Below are 14825 nucleotides of genomic sequence, written 5' to 3' on the forward strand. Positions count from 1 at the left end.
CATTTCAGTGTATGTGAAATAATATAACAAGGTATATTCTTTATTATGCACTGAAGAAAATTACAAATAACTAGTTACACCCTTGTAGCTGTGCTTCAGTTATTACTGTTTTAATTTTCTTCTCCATGTGTTTTGAAGGCACTGCTCTAGATCATACCATCATGGGGGTTTTTTGTTTTCTTCTTCTTTTACTTAGGTGCTCAAAGCATTTAATAGGCAATAGGGAAGTCATGGAACAATTTAAACTATCCTTCATCAAGGAGACCTTTTTCTGATTAACATTATTATTCCCAGAGATACTTTCAGTTTGAGTAGATTGGGCTTTTAAGCAGCAACAGTGAAAGTTGACATGTATTTGCTGTTACATTTTGAGTTGACCAATAATTTAAATGAGTATTGGTTGCTCCTTCAGAATCCCTTTTGGCTTTGATGAGCTGGTTTTCTTTGTAACCTTAATTCCATTTTCAAGACAAGAAGGAATTCCCACATGAGATATAAGAATAGCAGGGACACCGGCTATATGTTGCTAACTGGGTATCTATAGTCATTTTCTTTATTAATTACCTAGATGCTTTGGGAAATGACTTTAAAAAAACAAACCAAACCAAACCCTAACCAACCAAAAAAACTTCCCAGGAATGGAATTGGTAAATTTCATGGACTTGGGGGTGTCTTTCTAGTGTTTCCATTTCTGTCTGTCTGCAGTATCTGTGCGGTAGTTATTTTGATATGTCATGCTTTATTTCTGTATGTTTTTGTTTTTTCCTTTCAGGCTAAATATAGATAGGGAGCTTGAAGAGGGATGCAAATTTAGAGACTTATTTCTGCTTACAGCAGCTTGCCTTTAGCTGCTATCATATTCATTCAGGCATTCAAACTGAGAAATGAAGATTTCTAAAAACATTGTTTGTCTAATAGTTGCTCTCCCAACTAGAACTTTTATGTCTAAAGTGTGATGTGAATTTTTTCAGCCAGTAACATTGAACTCCTGTGTCAGTGAAAATTAGTGGCTTATGTCCGCTTTCCTTTGTCATAATGGTAGAATGAGAGAGTCATTTAGCTTGGGTGAGATTTCAGGGGTTTTAGCATCAAAGAATTAAACGTAGTTTAGATATGTAATGCTGTCTTATCTTTTTTATTTCCACAGCTGTGTTTCTGTAACATTGTATGGCCATTACTTTTGTGTTTTTTGTTTTGTTCTGTTTTTTTTACTACTTCAGGAATGTTTTTCCTGTTAATCCCCTTCTTCTCTCAGGTCCTGAAACTTAGTTACTAAATTAGGTGGGTTTTTTCTTTTCTGGATATTTTTTTTTTTTTTGTTATTTACAAACTCATCAGACCCTACCCTAGAACAATTATTGCAGTCTTTTATTGGGCATCTTTTGGATGGCATTAACTTACTGTGATACGTAATTCAATGCTTGTCCAGTTTAAATGTATTGAACTTCTTCCAAGATACCTGCTTGCATATGCACTCATATAAACCCTTGCTTCTAGTTAAATGAAGGTGTCTTACTGGAAAGGCCTTTTATCTTTATCCAAAAGCAATTAAACTTTTCATCCTGTCCTTCAGCTGAACATTCATCAGAAAATTGTTCTGCATCTTTCTTGCTGTAGCCCCACTCTGAAGTTTTGTTGGTGGTATTTTCCAACAGAAATTTTTCAGGGTGAATCCTGAGGGAGATGATTTAGCTGAGAGGCCAGTTCGGATGTTGTTTCCATATTGAAAATTGGAGAGGAGATCTTGAAATGTTAATGGAAAAGACAGTAAGCTAGGGAGGAGATTAAAGAACACGAGGAATCGCTACAGAATAACCAATCTTGTTTGCAAGTATTTTTCCTTCATTTTTCATGATTTTGACATTCAGCATTTGAGACAGAGCTATAGTAATCCCCAATGAGGATAAACTTGCATTTATGGGAGGTAAAGTACCAATCTGAGAGGAAAGGATGGAACTTTGGAAAGCTGATAGCGTTTCCAAATGCATCGGTTTCACCTGTAATCTGAGACTAATGATGTTGAGGCATGTTGCATAGGTACTGAGTTTTCTCCAAATAAGTCAAATCAACTGCTCAAGAATTCAAGTCAATGAACAGATTCTTCTGATAGTTCAAATCTTGTTGGACTGTAGTACTATCAATCTACTCTGCCATGTGTGTCAGAGCCACTCTGTAGTATGTCAAGTACGGCTCGTTTTTTTTCCTGCTAGACTGTAGTTAGGTGCAAACTGAGTCTTTACTTTGTTCAAATAGGTGTGTTCTGTTTAGCTATTGAAATATTAAGATTTTGTCAGTAATCTGCATAGTCTTTGATGTGTAATTTCTCTGATCTGAAGTCAGAATTCATAGCTGAACACATCACATGCTGGTTGCAGAACCAGAGCTGTCATGTCATTTGTGCATCTTTGTGCCGTTAGCCTTTTGAATGGCCTCATGGAGGTGTGTTGGTCCTGTATCATTTAGATCGCAATTGCTAGTATTTTGATGGAAGGAAGAGAAAAATTTTGAATGGCAGGTCTCTAGTGTCGAGCTTGTGGTATGGAACTGTTTACAAAAAGTTGTAAAACATATTAGCAAGATTAAAAATCATGATACTGTCTTGGAGCAAAAATTAATTGCTTTCCATACTTAACTTCAAGGCATTAGGCCAGATAACTTCTGGAGATTCATTTATGCTGATGAAGTAGGCATGCATCTCATTAGACCACAGTAGGTTCTGATGGCAGTTCTTTCTCAAAATATGCAATATTTACACAACGACAAGTATTAATCATGACACAGATTAGCATTCATGCTACTTCTGTGCTGTGTTGGTAGATGCCCTCCAGAGCAAAATAATTCTGTTATGATTTAAGTAATCCTACATTCCATTATCAGTGTATAAAAGAGAATTACTTGTGATTGCTTCTGTCCCTTCCTGCTGCCTTCGCTGCTCTTTCCCAAAATACTGTTAAAACATTTTGAGCTATTGGTAAGAGATGTACTGAATCCTGTGTTACTCAAGGACATGCTCACACCTTTTGAAGTGTGTGCTTCTGGGCATGAAAATAGTAAAAAAATCGCTAGAATCCAGATAGATGAAACTAAAAATGTTGCCCCTTCTAAGCTTCTGTAGCTGAAAGAAAGGCCTCCTAATTTTAGGAACAGGTGTATGTACTGGATGGTGGGCTTTAATGGTCTGACAGAGAATTCAGTTTCCCCTCCAATGGTTGAATTGGTCAAATGTGGCATATTCTATTCTGAGAGGAAGCTGGAGATACTGATCTGGGAGATGTCTGCTACAGAGACCAGTTGTCATGTACCTACCTGTCTTTCAGATTACTAGCTATAGAAGACAGCATTTGATTTTGTACTATTTGTTTTTTAGTTCTTTAAAAGCTGTGTTCTCCCTTAAGTGAACTTTTAGTTGTTACCAGTAACAAGTTTAGAAAGAGCATGGGTGTCCTATAGCTGCACTTGGTGAGGAGCAGTGGATGAATGGGCCTTACAAATGTTTTGCAGTTAACAGAAGCAAATGTTTTGTGAAGTCACTGAAAAAAAAGGTCTGTAGTTTGAGATGGATTGCAATGCAAGGGGGAAGTGGTCAATGGTATATGAGATTGGGAAAAGTGAGAGTGTAACTGTTCTGTAGTTGCTGCAACATTGATACACAACCAAATCTAAGAGGGGGGAAAACAGGCCTGTGAGGGCCAGGATGAAGCAATTGAGAAAAGTTGTACGATCAGAGTAGCAGAGAGATGCCATATGAGTTTTGGTAAAATGTTAAAAAGGAGAAGGGGCGGGGGGAGGCGGGAAGAATAACCCATAATTAGAAGCTTTTCCAGCGTATCAGGTCATACAGCTGCATTAATATGTCATGTAGCATGATGAGGTTTTGTTGAAGTTTTTTTAAAAATTAATCTTGTAGTTGTTTGCCTTCAGAAGTGAAAGATAAGAATTGCTTCATTGATGAGGCAGTGAATTTGATAATTGATTTCTTGGGTAGTTGGAAGATACCTTTATGAGTATATGTAGGAATGGAATAATGGAATTATGTTTGGGTTTTGTTCATTTCAAAACGCCAGAATTTTGGAGGGAAACTTTGTCAGATGTCAAGAGACCTTCCTGGTTTTAATTCTATGAGTAGTGTTGTGTTCTTAAAATATTGTGGGAGCTGTTAATAAACTGTCCAAGTTAAATGCCATGTATATATTATTGCTACACTTCAGGAAAATAATATTTATTTATTTCTTACCTCACTCTGTCAGAAGCAATAATGCACTCTGTGTGTGTGTGAGCATGCTGAGCTTGAGACAAGCTGGTTATATCTGTATTTTCAAGTGCAATGTTCATGGCAGTGCTGAAAAAAACTTGATTTTTTTTTTTGCATTTATGTATTGATACATATGTATTTATAATATTGCTTTCTTAGACTTCATATTTCTGTATTTGTAGGATGGAACAAAGTTTATTTCTATTGGAGCTCTGTATTCTGAGCTGGTGGCTGTTAGCAGTAAAGGAGAACTCTATCAATGGAAGTGGAGTGAATCAGAGCCTTACAGAAATGCACAGGTACTCTACATCTTTAAATGCTTGCCTTCACTATGATTTATATGCTTTGAATATCTGAAATATTTTTTTGTTTCCAAAGAATCCTTCGCTACATCATCCACGAGCCATGTTCCTGGGATTAACCAATGAAAAGATAGTGCTCCTTTCTGCAAATAGTATTAGAGCAACTGTTGCCACTGAAAATAACAAGGTATGAGATGTGTGTTGGTTGCTGAGTTTGGTAAAGATGGATTTGTTCAGTTAATTGAGTATATTACAGACAAGTTGATTCTTCAGCTTCATCAGTAGTAGAAAGTACTTAACTCATTTGTTCATTCTACTTTTCCTCTATACAGATGTAAAACCAGAACAGAAACCCAACTGGTGTTTTGTAAAAATTTTATTTTATTTTATTTTTACCTTTTTGCAATCTGGCTGATTTACAGCTGAAACAGTGAAAAGATCTATGTTTTATCTGATTATCTGAAATACTTGGCTTTTTGTTGTAACAAAAACTGACACTGGTTGTAGAAACTGACACTGGTTTAAGCATAGAGAAGATCGTTAATGTTCTGTATATATTTACTAGAAGAACTAAGGGCTGTGAAGCTTTCAGTGCTGTAAAGCAAGCTATCTAAATACACTTTTCTGCCCAGTTAATAGTAAACTTGAAACTGATTTGGTAAAGTATGTGCACTTTTTGAAGTACTGTTTATGACACTTCTGTTTGTTTTTTTTTTTTAACTTCTTTTGTTTTGTTGGGGACTGAAAATAGATGGGGGAAAAAAATCCTGAAAAGCTCTTCTCTAGGGAAAGAAAAGGTGGTAGGAGATAAAATCCCGAAGGGAATCATTGGTTTTTTGTTCTGTGGTGGTTTTTTTTGTTTGTTTTGGTGGTGGTGTTTTTTCTTTCAAAACCAGTAAATATTACATTAAAGGGTGCAACTAAGGTGTAACTTTTCTCTTTCTTTTTTCCCCCCATACCTTCTCTGTTGATTTCTTCTCTTCTCCCTTAGGTTGCTACATGGGTAGATGAAACTTTAAGCTCTGTAGCTTCTAAATTAGAACACACTGCACAGACATACTCGGAGCTTCAGGGAGAAAGAATTGTTTCTTTACATTGCTGTGCTCTGTATACGTGTGCTCAACTAGAGAACAACTTATATTGGTGGTAAGTAAATAGTGTGTTTATGTACATCAGTGCAGATCCGCTATCTTCACGTGCTTGGCTACGAGAAACATTGCAAAACTAGTGATCCACAGTTGTTCTGAGTTCTGTAACTCTGCACTTGAGCTTAGGTTCCCTTTTAAAAGTATATTTATTCTCTTTAATGCCTAAAGCTTTTGGATCCAATTATAACATCTTTAAGAGAGTAAGGTTATTCTTTTAGGAGGTCTGTATAAATGCTTTATTTATTCAGGTATATCAGTACTACACAGTATCAGAGAATAACTTTTTTTATGCCTTTCAGGCCTTTTTCAGATTATAAATACAGAACAAACTTGCCCATGTATGATGTCCATATTACTCTGTTAGGCTCTGTTAGAATATTTGGTCTATTAGTTTGTGGTCCAGATCTTAAAGAAGAGAAATAACATCAGATGCTCCCTCTGGAGCTTGTTAAAAAATAACACTTCTAAACATTGTAAAATATGAAATGTTAATTAAAATATTTTAGCTAACAATCTGATAATTAAGAAGCCTGTGTTTAAAAAACAAATACAGACCCCCTCACCAAACCCTCAAAAGTAACACTCCCAAAAGAGCTCTGAAATGAATTTCTGATTTGAGTGAATTCATTGAATATTACTAATGCTTTGTCAGTATGCATTTTTGTCAGTGTGTCAGTAGTCACTGCATTACATGTCAGGCCCAAAACTCAAGTTAAATACTTGATGATGAGTTGGAAATCGGAGCATTGAAAATTGGTTCTGTGAAACAGCTTTCTCATTAAATTCTAATAATTCTGAAAAATATTTAAGTACAATTGTAACTAGGCTTGTAAACTTACACAGATATATTTTATTTTAGTCCCAAATCTCAAAATTACAGCGCTCAGATTCTTGGCCATTTTGTTATGTCACAGGTGACATACCGTGACACCTAGAGTGATTAGTCTTAGTGTGGAAACTAATAAGCCATAACATTGGAGATACCTGGCTACTAGAACCTGCCATCTTTACTAATTTTAGAATTGGTGCAATATATAAAAAGGCTTATTAGCATTTATATGTAATCTTTGAAAGTAATGTATTTATTAACCAACATGTCCTTTCTGAGAGAGGTTAAGTGTCAGCAGCAGTGATTTTATGTTAATCAGATTGATGTAGACAGACGTTCCTGTTACTATTGATAATTCTTAGGTACAGTGGTCTGTAGTACAGTACACTAGACAGGATTTCAGTTTCCAGTGTTGCACAGGACCAATGCTTTTCATGGTTTACTTAATATGAAGGAGACTTTCAAATAAAAGCATCTAACTGTATAGGCCACTGACTAAAACATGAAGTGTCAAAATAATAAGCATGCTTAACTGTGTACGTAGGTGTTATTTTCAGCTAAACTGAATGGATCCAATTACAAAAGAAATGTTCTTTTTTCCCCTTTTTGCAGCTTAAGTCTGTTGTAAGAGTCCTAGACTCCTTCAACCATGTCCCCAGAGAGAAAGTGAAGCTTTTAGAATTTAAAAATAAAAAAAAAGTTTATCCTGTTCCTTAATGACTGAAAGTTCTCGAAATTATCACCACTCATGGGAAAAATATTCTCGAGTTCAGAGGGGATAATCTGCAACCTGAAAGCTGCGACTGGAACAACACAGAGCCAGCAGCATGTTGGACAAGGAGGAATGCCATTTGGCATGACATATTTTAGATGCTCTCCCTCTTTCTCCTCCTCCTAATAAATTGACCATTTGAGATTTGGGAAGTGGGACTGAATATAGAAAAAATGTCATTTCTACATGGTTTGAGATTCTGGAGAAGGTGGCACAGACTTGCATGTTTGATCATGACTACATTAAGCAGAAGGAATAAACTGTTCAAAGTTATAAAAAAAGCATTTTTTTTGTAGCCTGTTTTTAAAATAAGATGCCTTTTTTTCCACAGGGGTGTAGTTCCTTTCAGCCAAAGGAAAAAAATGCTAGAAAAGGCTAGAGCAAAAAATAAAAAGCCGAAGTCTAGTGCTGGTATCTCCTCTATGCCAAACATAACCGTTGGAACCCAGGCAAGTGCAACTGTCACAAGTGTCATTTTTACAGTGCTGTGTGATGAGCTTACGGTCTGCACTTAAAAAAAAACCAAAATAAATTAGGTTCTGTTATTGTTATGCACAAAAGTTGTATCAATAATATGGAATTAAAATAGCGTATTTTAATTTTATGACTGTAAATTGATGTGCCCTGTTAGTGGTGATGTTTCACAAGTGTGGTTATTGCTGCAAACATGGAGGAACAAGCTGTACTCATACAAAGTATTTATGTTTTAACTTACCTACCGATTCTGTATTTGAGAGAAAGTAAGTACAGAAATGCGATTCTGAATAGAGTACATAGCTTTGTAAATGATTTGGCATTTAAGTGCCTGCAATATTAAAGTCTGGGTTTGATTTATTTATGCAGTGGGATATGCCTTTGGTTTGAAGCCTCTTTACGGAAAAGGTTAATAACTGATACAGAGGTGTAAGATTCTTTTTGTGAATTAGTATTAGAACTAGTATGAGACAAAACAGCTCCTTCCCAGGGAGCATGTTTCTTTTGGGTCCCAATCCATTCTGATCAATTCAGGAATAAATCTTTGTACTGAATTTGTACTTAGTACTTTTGTGGTTGAGCAGCTAAATACTATATATTAAACAGTTTCACTGCTAAAGCTGTTGCTTTCAGCTGTGAATTCCACAACAGCCTCTTTTTTTTCCTAGCAAAGCATGTATAGTACATCATGCTGACTTTCTTCTTCATCTAGTTCCATACGTTTTCTTGGTTTTTTGACTATTGCATGTGTCACCAAGAAAATGCATGCATATATGATTTCCATTGGTATAATCCATTGTTCTCATAGAAATAAATATTTCTGTCTGTAGGTGTGTTTAAGAAATAACCCCCTCTATCATGCTGGAGCCGTTGCTTTTTCAATCAGTGCTGGAATTCCTAAAGTGGGTGTGTTAATGGAATCTGTTTGGAACATGAATGACAGCTGTCGGTTTCAGCTTCGGTCACCCGAGAGCTTGAAAAACATGGAGAAAGCTAGCAAAACTACTGAGGCAAAGTAAGTGTTGAGAACACGCATGAAATACACACAAAACATTTATTTGCTGATCTCTTGATTTGGTGATTGATTAAAAATTGAAAAGGAGGAAGGTCAGGTTTTTATCAGTTTGAAATTTTTGCCACCTTTATAAGATTCTAGCTTGCTTGTAAACTTTGCTAAATGTGCAGAAAAGCTCGCGGCTGGAAAGGCATCTCAGTACCATGAAACCACTATGGAAATGTGAAATGCAGAAGGAATATTAAATGAAGACCATCTTGTAGTGTTTCATAAAGCTTCCAAGATGTTATATTTGAATAACTGAAAATGGTTTTGTTATGGAACTGTTTTCAGGCCCTTCTTCATGGCACTGAGACAGCTGTTTCAGCCCCTCCAGAGTTCTGGGGGGAAAAAAAAAGCACTGGGTTGACAATAGCCATTTAAATGTTTTAAAATGTATTTGCAGTTTCAAGAAAAACTTGAGACAGTTTAGCAGTTTTAGAGTTTCAGATTACTGTATAAAGCTAATAATTCTTCCTTCCAAATTAAGTACATCTAAGGATGTTTGTTTACTGTAATATTGTATCTATGCTCAATTAATATTATAAAGCTAATCCCTGATTAAGCAGCATAACACCATTCCCAACATCAGTTGTATAGCCTTGTCAGTTAGGATGGTTGTATGCAAGTATGGAGTTACTTCATTAAAGTATTATTAAAGGAACATGACTGGGACACACTGACACTTTGTCCATTGTCACAGAAAAGATTTTGCCTTTTTCTTTCTTCATTCTAAGTAACACCTTTTGTTCTAGACCTGAAAGCAAACAGGAACCAGTGAAAACTGAGATGGGTCCTCCACCATCCCCAGCTTCCACTTGTAGTGATGCATCTTCAATAGCAAGCAGTGCATCAATGCCATATAGTAAGTAATGTGTAGCTCATAGTAAGCTGAAATATTTGTGTAATTAAGTTTTTGTAGAAGGCAGTTCTTAGAAAGATTCTCTACTAACTTCAAAATCTGTTTCCATCTTTCAATCTGAACTTCAATATATGTAAAGGCTTTTCTAATAGTCTTCAGATAAGCAGTGAATTGTCAGTGTTACATTTAAAATGTATTAGTATAAGCAGTGACTACTTGCTGTAAGGTAAATCTATACAAGCATATCACAGTTCTCAGAATTAAAAGTATCTTTCAGGAGGTGATCAAGAGGGAGTCTGAAGATAAAGTTGTTTATGTTTAATTGCAGCGTGACAGCGAGTTTCATTACAGACCAGAAGTTGAAGTTGTTTTGGAAAATTCCTTTTAAGATTAAGCTGTTGTCGCACAGCTTCCTTGCAATTGAACTTCAGAGCGTAAAGCAGTAGTTCATGATCTATTATATTAAATGTCTAAAACTAGACATTCTTAATATTAACATACAAAAGCAGTGAGAGAAGCTTTGTAGTACAAGTTGTACTTACAAACCTAAAAGGCTGCATGAAAATTCATGCAACTGACCTCTTAAGCATTTTTTTTTGTGTTTAAACCCCATGCATTCATAAAGGGTTAATTACAATGCCATCATTTGAAGAAATCTCTTCTCCACTCCTGTTTCTTCTAATTGTTCACATACTGCAGTTTTAAGAAGTGTCTAGAGAATCAGATGGCCTCATTCAGCGAGCAAGAATCCTGTATGCTCCAGTCTGCACTACTGTCTACTTTTACTAGTAGAATCTTTTGCTACTTATTTCTACTCTTTTGCAGTTTTTTCAACTGTAATTTCTTACTGACTGTAATTTTTCTTGAGATTTTTAACTGCTTGAAGTTAACTTCACAGTTAGCTTAGCAGTTCTCTGCTTCTTTCTTTAAATATGTTGGTATTATTATTTATACTATATACTCAGTTCAGGACGTTAAAGGTTCTTGTCAGTGTTAATTTAGCCATATTATGTATTTAGATTTGATCCTGAATGTACTATAGTAACGATTCAGATAATGTCTTTGCAGTGAATCTAACTGTATTGCAATTACTATTAGCCCATATAGCTGTTTTCTGTCTCATTTGCTACTCTTCTAGACGTTTACCAAAAAATCCGTATGTAGTGGGCAAGCAGACTTTTCATAAGGGTGATAAAAAGTACTTGTAGCAGGGCTGAATGAGGGGTCATACAATGTCAGCCTTTGTACTTACAGCATGGCTATCTGAGCCCTGCCAAAACAATTTCTTGTATTGTAATTATTTTGCTCAAATGTCCCTAAAAATTGCTTTGTTGATCAGATAGGCATTATGAGTGCTAATTTCATAGAAAGAACATGAAGGTGGTATGGTATGCTGTTGGGTAGCTCTGACTTTTTTAAAGTCAGATTCTTGTTAACCTCTTGTTGATTGTTGATAATCTTTCTGGTGGGAAAGTTTTGGTGTTTACTGAACATTGCATTTTGATGCTTTGATTAAATATTTCAAGTCTTTTTTTTGATGATAACTTTTTTGTCACAGAGCGACGACGATCTACTCCTGCCCCAAAAGAGGAGGAGAAAGTGAATGAAGAGCAGTGGTCTCTGAGGGAAGTTGTGTTCGTGGAAGATGTTAAGAATGTTCCTGTTGGCAAGGTTTGTCTGAAGTACACTGTCCCACCAACTTTGGGGAGGGAAGAAAAAATTTTTTTCTTTTAGATAAGCTGACTATTAAGAGTCATGGTTTTGGGGATGCTTGAGAATGTTTCTGACTAGTATGACTTCTGTTGCGTTTTTATTTGTCCTTAACACAGTGGTAGTAACAGACTGAATGTGTTGCGAATACAACGTGATGAATCTTAAAAAATAACATTCTGGTACTTAAGGTTGAACCACGGTATTAAGAAAAGCAGATGTGGTTTTATCTGGGAGATTATTTTTGGTGAGTTGAGCAATAGCTCCCACATGTCCAATGGGATTGGGAAGAGTTACATGTGTTGTGACTGACTTCTACATACACATCAGCTGAATGTTCGGGTGAATCTAATGTTGTGGCAACCAGAGAACAGAAATGTTTTGATTAGAAATGACATGCTTTGTTAATACAACTCCAAAGTTGTTTGATTTATTACTGCAAAAAATCTGTTTGGTCCTTGTAAGTTGTTCATTTTCTCTCTAGTAAATGTTTGCTCTGACTAAGAGTGCTGTAGAAGAAAATGGTGCATTTCTTCTTTCACACTGTTGTGTGATGTTAGGAGGGATTAGGTCATCTAGACAGTTCTCTGTCTCTCTGCTTTTCAAAAATAAGAGCAACAGGTAAAGGTTTTCCACAAAATGAAAAGGTTGAATTGCTTTCTACTTGATTCATAGAAAAAAAACCCAAACCAGTTACCAGAAGAGGAAATAACAGTCCAACAGAAGGCAGCTGGAATTAGTCAGAGTTGTTTTCCTTCTAACCTAATGGTTACAACCTAGTGGATTTACTTGTGCAGGAGTGGAAGATTTGCCTTGAACGGTATCTTGGAAAGGAGACCCACAATGAGTTTTGATTATCAAGTTCAGGTCATTTTTGCAAAAGGGAGTATGGAGCAACTTAATTCATGGAAACACTTCAGTTTCTATAAATGAGGTTTCAAGATCTAGTTGAAGTTGCTGAAACCATTGTTTGCATGTCATATGGGCTTTGGGAAAGCCCCTATTGTCCTTCTCTGTCCTTCCTGTTTTAGATCCAAAGATGTTCAGGACAGAGACTGTTTTACTGTGTATATATACAGTTGTAAAGGTGTCTGTCTTTTCTCACTGCATCCAGAAGAACTACTATAATAAATAGAGAAAAGCCTTAATTTTTGTATTTGATATTTTCACTGAGGTGCTAAAACCAGTCAGTGGGCTGTCTTCTGAATAGAGTTATTGGTGCTGAGTCTATTCTGTATCAGTCATTTATGGCAAAGATGCTTTTTTCTCTTCTTCGTAAAGCATGCTGTCCTTTTGCAGTGATGTTTATGGTTGTTCACTTTTTTCCTCTTACAGTTTTGTAACACTTTATCTTTAGAGTTGATCTGTGAAGCCAAAAATCTTGACTTACGTAATGATTTATTTCTGTAGTAAGAGGAACAAAAACCTGGTTTCTGTCCTTTTACCTGTAAGAGCATCTGAAATTTTGAACATTTACATTCTTTAGAATGAGATTAATAAAGTGATAGCCATGAGTTTCTATCAAAATGTTTGCCACCTTTTAAATAGATAATTCTTTGTTTTACACACAAAAAAATAATTGTTCACTTAGGCTTCAGGGGGTGGAATTTAGAAATGGCATAGGGGCCCAGATTTACTGATGCTCAGCCTGTGTTCCTGAAATAATTTTGTTTTTCAAAAGATGTGTTCCTGTACTTCTGGATGTACACAACAACTTTGACGTCTCCAAAAATTGCTTGGTTAAAATCCTTCAAAGACCACTGCTACGTTCTGTCCTTGGAACGGTGGACAGGTAGATGGTGTCAAGTTCTAACATGCCTGTTTCTCTCCAGGCTCTTACTGATCTTGATACACTAGCAGTCCACCCCTGAGTGCTGAGATCTAAGATGACTGTAATTATTCTGATACCAGTAGATCATACAACCAGCCTTTTACCATGCTACTTTGTAAATGTGGATTGCATATGGTGCCGAAGCAACAAATGACCAGGGGGTGTGGCAAGAGTGGGAAAGTTCTTACTTTGGGTGGGCAGTCTTGGAAGAAATTAAGAAAGCGTAAATCTACTTGCACTCTTGGACTTTGTAGTCTTTCTCCTTGGAATATGTTATCTTCCAACCTTATTTCAGTTTAAGTCCATCATTAGATGAAGGAGAGGTAATGACTGTAAGATTATCTACCTGATGGAATGAGTAAGCCTGGCGCTTGTCTCTTCTGTTGTCTGCATTGGTGAGAAATCTCACAGTCTTCTTTCAGTGTAGTTTAGAAGAGATACAGGCTGAAATAACCCTTTGTTACTGCTCACTCACATCAGATGGTTAGAAGCTGGTTTTGCCCACCCCGTGCAACTTGGGATACTCTGCTTACCCACATTAGCTTCGGGATCTCCTCTTCTGGAGTGGCTTAGATGGTATCTGGAACCACTGTTAGAACAAAAGTGTAGGGAACCTGGGTTGAAGGTGCGTTTTTCTCTGGCAGCCATGGTTTGTTTTGGTCTGAGGCTTTCCGTTAGCAATGTCCAAGGCCTCCCCAAACTGTTCATCAAGGTTATCCTCAATTGGGGTGAGACTTCTGTGTGTTGCCACTTTTTCAGTTTGTGTGCCCAGAAAGCTTATCAAGTACCAGTGGTTTTGTGAAACATAAATTTGGATTGAGTAGTTTGTTCCTTAACTTGTACTTTGCATTGTATTATTTCATTCAGTCACTTAAGCTTGATGTTGATGATGTTTATTTATCTTGTTGAGTGCCAGGCCATTATACCACATCTCTGCTTTGGAGCTTTCCGTGTACAATTGCAATCAAATGTTTCAGTCAAGCTCCTAGTTGCTTGTTACATCAATGGATAGTTTTATTTTTTTTCTGTGTAACTACTATAGCCAATAACTATAGTAGTAACTCTTTAACTGAAGACCTGCATTTTAGTTACCCTTTGAAGAGCTGAATTTCTTCTCAACCACATGTTAATAAAAATATTTTCCAGTTTTTAAGATACATGATTTTCTTCTCCAACCACAGAATGGGAAATAAAATAGTATTTGGCGTGCGGACTCTGAAAGACAGTCACCAGAGTTCCAGCACCTTAAAAACTATCAGCATTTCTTTGAACACAAAAAAAAAAAGTGATATAAGTAAAAAGTGATGTAGGTGATAACACTAAGAGCAGACAGAAAGCATGTGGAAGAAAACTTTCAGTTATGGAGACAGGATATGTTAAATATTTGGGGATTTCACCTTTTCTTAAGGTGTGTTTCTTTCCCCTGTTGGCTAGATTATAAATCTGAAAGTTCATAAACAAAATTTTATACACCCTCCTAGATGTTGACCATTTAGAATCTTCTGTTTTCACAAGCAGCCCAAATTTGCAGTTTTTGTAGCAACATTCAGTCATTAAAAAAATAAAACTCTACATGTAGTCAGACTAAAAG

The 14825-nt window shown here is 36.2% G+C and overlaps 1 protein-coding gene across 14 annotated transcripts in view; it reads left to right on the top strand.

The window, feature by feature from the left end:
• UBR5 (ubiquitin protein ligase E3 component n-recognin 5) overlaps positions 1-14825 on the top strand; it is an 88683-nt gene that overhangs the window by 36059 nt on the left and 37799 nt on the right. For all 14 annotated transcript variants that reach the window (XM_080377961.1, XM_080377953.1, XM_080377959.1 and 11 more), the window contains 7 exons: positions 4435-4551; positions 4631-4741; positions 5546-5700; positions 7635-7752; positions 8608-8792; positions 9587-9696; positions 11252-11364. In XM_080377961.1, coding sequence (XP_080234087.1) covers positions 4435-4551; positions 4631-4741; positions 5546-5700; positions 7635-7752; positions 8608-8792; positions 9587-9696; positions 11252-11364 — 909 coding nt within the window. The remainder of the gene's footprint in view (positions 1-4434; positions 4552-4630; positions 4742-5545; positions 5701-7634; positions 7753-8607; positions 8793-9586; positions 9697-11251; positions 11365-14825) is intronic.

Source organism: Falco punctatus, assembly GCF_963210335.1.
Source record: "Falco punctatus genome assembly, chromosome: 3".
In the NCBI taxonomy this organism is placed as follows: domain Eukaryota; kingdom Metazoa; phylum Chordata; class Aves; order Falconiformes; family Falconidae; genus Falco; species Falco punctatus.